The sequence below is a fragment of the Quercus lobata genome, chromosome 10 (assembly GCF_001633185.2).
Source record: "Quercus lobata isolate SW786 chromosome 10, ValleyOak3.0 Primary Assembly, whole genome shotgun sequence".
Taxonomy (NCBI): domain Eukaryota; kingdom Viridiplantae; phylum Streptophyta; class Magnoliopsida; order Fagales; family Fagaceae; genus Quercus; species Quercus lobata.
The window spans coordinates 5,961,570-5,965,219 of record NC_044913.1 but is presented as its reverse complement, the minus strand read 5'-3'; the positions used below and the strand labels follow the sequence as shown (position 1 = coordinate 5,965,219).

At 42.5% G+C, this 3,650-nt stretch overlaps 1 protein-coding gene across 1 annotated transcript; it reads left to right on the top strand.

Annotated features, from left to right (window-relative positions):
- The first annotated feature begins 597 nt into the window (after positions 1 to 597).
- LOC115964258 (disease resistance protein RPM1-like) lies at positions 598 to 2,604 on the top strand. The gene is made up of 2 exons (XM_031083610.1): positions 598 to 1,758; positions 1,909 to 2,604. The coding sequence occupies exons 1-2, from the start codon at positions 598 to 600 to the stop codon at positions 2,602 to 2,604; spliced, it is 1,857 nt and encodes a 618-aa protein (XP_030939470.1).
- The last annotated feature ends 1,046 nt before the right edge of the window (positions 2,605 to 3,650 follow it).

The following is a 3,650-nucleotide window of genomic DNA, read 5'->3' as shown; positions in this document are numbered from 1 at the left end:
ATTTTACTACAGCTCCTTACATGTTCAGCTTTCTCATGTAGTACAAGCCACTCCCCCAGCCCACCTTCTCATCAACCACGACCCCCATGGCTGAAGCCCTTGCATCGCCGACTATAGTCTCTCATCGCTGCCATCGCGTTGGTGGCTTCCTTCACCTTCATCTGTTATGATCGGTCTCTCTCTCTTGTTTTCTCTCTTGGTAAAGACTCCATGGCCGGTTGGCGTCCATGGCAGTGGGTGCCTCTCAAGTTCTAATCCAACTTTTAGGTCGTGCATTTTTGGGTTTTTTTTTTAATCTGGATTTTGGGTGGTTGTTGGGGTGGATTTGGTTGGATTTATGCTGATTTGGTGGTTTAATGCTCAGATTTATGGATTGATAGTGGCTGTTCTGTGCTTGTATTTGGTGGTGGTTGATGGTGGCTGATCTGTGTTTTGTATTCCAAACACTTGAAAATCTTTTCATTGCAAATGTTTTACAATAAAAAATTTTACGTACCTACCCTCTCTTTCTTTTCTTTCAGCAACTCGGTTCTAATGTCTTTACCCTCATTGCATTGAGTCGCGGCATTAGAATTTCCACATCCCCTAAAACCCAATATGGGTCGCGTGTCTAAAAAGCGAAAAAGAGGCTGGAAGCCCGAAACCCCCTCTGTCTTCTCTGTTAGTAACGTTCAGCTCATCAACCCACCCAACACCACCGTTGCCAGTGACCCTCGTCCTCGCGGCCGTCCAAAGAAACCGCCCAATCCGGAGAAGCCTCCTCCGCCGTTGAAGAGGAGGGCCCCACCAAGTGCTGTGGAGGTTGAGCTCATCAACCCACCCAACCCCACCGCTGACGATGATCATTGTCCTCGCGGCCGTCCAAAGAATCGGCCCAATCGGGGGAAGCCTCCTCCGCCGCTGCCACCGAGTGCTGTGGAGAACGGTGGAGAGCTCATGGACGGGGTGGGAGCAGCAGTGGTGCCGGCAATGGACGCGGTGGAGAAGCTATTCGGCGAGAACACGGAACTGGAACTGAGAAATTCAGCCCTTGAAGAAGGATGGAACAACTACCAATACGATCTAGAATGGCATTCAGCACTTGTTGGACTTGAAGATGCTGAAAAGGAGCTGGAAGCCCGATTGTTGGACGACAATGAAAAAAGCCTCCGTGTGATTTCACTGGTGAGCAAAGAACCACTTGGCAAGATAGCTCTGGCAAGGAAAGTTTATAACAGACAAGAAATTCGTCAGCATTTCGAACGCCGTGCGTGGGTTCATGTTCCCAAGGATTTCGCATATAAGGATGTAACATATCGGGGTCTGTTGATTATCATACTCATGAAGATTCAAGTACCTTTTGGGCCTTTAGAGTCAATGAGCGAGGAGGAACTGTCTGCTGTGCTATACCAGACTCTAATGAAAGTTAGGTTTTTTATAGTCTTAGATGATGTCTGCACGGTTGATGTGTGGTTCATGCTGGCATATCCCTTTGCGAACGTCCAGAATGGAAGTAGGATCATCCTTACTACCCGTGACTGTAATGTAGCGTCGCATGATGATTTATGGAATTCTCGTTTGAATCTTATGCATTTATCTGATGAGGGGAGTTGGGCATTGTTCTTGAAGAAAGTAGATAGACCACAAAATAGCTCAGACATAAACAACTTCAGAGAAGACATTTTGAGAATATGTCACGGTTTGTCTCCAGCAATCATGCTACTGGGAGGAGTGTTGTCAACTATGGAATCAAGTGAGTGGTCAAGAGTGATTGATCTGGTAGTGGCGGCACACTTTGGTAAAGGTCAATTACCTCTCTCAATTTTTGTAGTTTTGAGCTATCAAATGCTACCATATGTGTTAAAGCCATGTTTCCTTTATTTGGCTGTCTTTCCCAAAGCATGTGATATCTCCATACGGAGGTTGTAGCAGCTGTGGCTTGCTCATGGATTTGTTCAAACATCACCTGAGGCGAGCGTCCCCAAAGATGTGGCCAAGGAATATTTGGAAGAACTAGTGTGTAGAAACATGATTGAAATAGTAAGATGGAAGCCAGATGGAACCCCAAAAACATGTCATATGCCATGTTATCTCTATGATGTGTTCTTGCCAAAAGTTAAAGATATAGGATTTCTTGATCTCCACCATGGCAAGTCAGAACGTACATCTGCAGACTCGCTTGGATTTCTACCACCCTTTTTTTCTAGACGTGATACAATCAATAGTGGAGGGTTTTTGATGCAGAAGGTGGTCAATTTGGAGGGTGTCTTCAAACCTCTGTTAGCTGAGAAACTTGGTATGGTTAATTTAAGGTATTTGAACTTGCGGCGGACTTATCTAGACTCATTTCCTGCATTTATAGAGGATCTACCACGCCTGGAGATTTTAGATTTGAAGCACACTCATATAACCATTTTGCCATGTTCCATTTGGAAGGCAAATAACCTTCGACATCTTTACATGAACGGTATATCCATTCAGAAGCCAACAAATCAGCCTCCAACCAACCTTCAGGTGTTAACGGGGCTCAATATTGGATCTAAGGACTTCGGGATATATGGCTTGGATAGGTGCACTCAGGGGCGGAGCCAGAGGGGGGCGAGGGGGGGCACCTGCCCCCTCTGACTCCTAAAACATCCTTGCATATGTAGTCTACTCTAGTTAGTCCCTAAGACATTGAGAAAAAAGGAAAAAGAAAAAAAAAGGACACCCACTTGAAAGTGACCCAGGAAAAAGAAAGAAGAAAAAGTTATTCTCAAAGGCCAAACCATGTAACCTTTTCACCATTTCACTATTCTCATAAGCAGTTTTTGTCTGTCTTGCACCTATTTCACTACTTTTTCTTTTTTATTTAATATCTTTATTTTCACCATTTTCACTGTGATACATTTCACAGCATTTTATTATTAAGTGATGCTAGAGATATTACAAATTTTACTACTTATGTCTTACAAATTAGCATCTCACCAATCACAAAAAATAATTTCAAACATATATTCATTATATTGTTTAAGTAACACTACTCACATTTTTACCACATCAATTTGTAAAATTTGTTGTAGCTATGACTATGAATTGGTTATTTTTGTTTATTTATTTTAATACTATGAAATATATTCATATTTTCTTACCATTGTTTTGTTATTATTATTGATTAATATTTTTTAGATTAATTTTACTTTTAATATTGTTTTTTTTTTTTAATTTTGCCCCTTCTAGACTAAAATCCTAGCTTCGCCACTGGGTGCACTAACCTTAGAAAATTGGGTCTGTCATGCAATTCAGAATCAGCGCTGAAAACAGCCAAATGCATTTCAAGACTTGTCAACCTTCATACCTTAAAGTTGACATCAATAGATCTACTCAGTCGGCCTTTAAACCTCGTGTTGAGTCCTATGAAAGATCATCAGTCTCTCTCAAACTTATATTTGGATGGAGCGAAGAACATCATCAGATAGGTAAGCTTCCTCGCAACCTCAAAATCCTTACATTGTGGAGGTCTGGACTCACAAAAGATCCAATGAAGGTGCTAGGGAAGTTGCCTCAGCTGAGAATGCTCTGGCTTTCAGATGGCTCCTATCTAGGGCAGAAAATGACTTGTCATGCTGATCAGAACTTTCCCGAACTCCGTGTCCTGAAATTGTGGGCCCTAGAGAAACTAGAGCTGTTGA

Excerpts from the sequence above, each read along its gene's own strand:
- LOC115964258 (XM_031083610.1), top strand. The coding sequence starts at position 598 with ATGGGTCGCGTGTCTAAAAAGCGAAAAAGAGGCTGGAAGCCCGAAACC. Across the intron at positions 1,759-1,908 it reads GGTCAAGAGTGATTGATCTG|CAGCTGTGGCTTGCTCATGG; the intron begins GTAGTGGCGGCA and ends CGGAGGTTGTAG.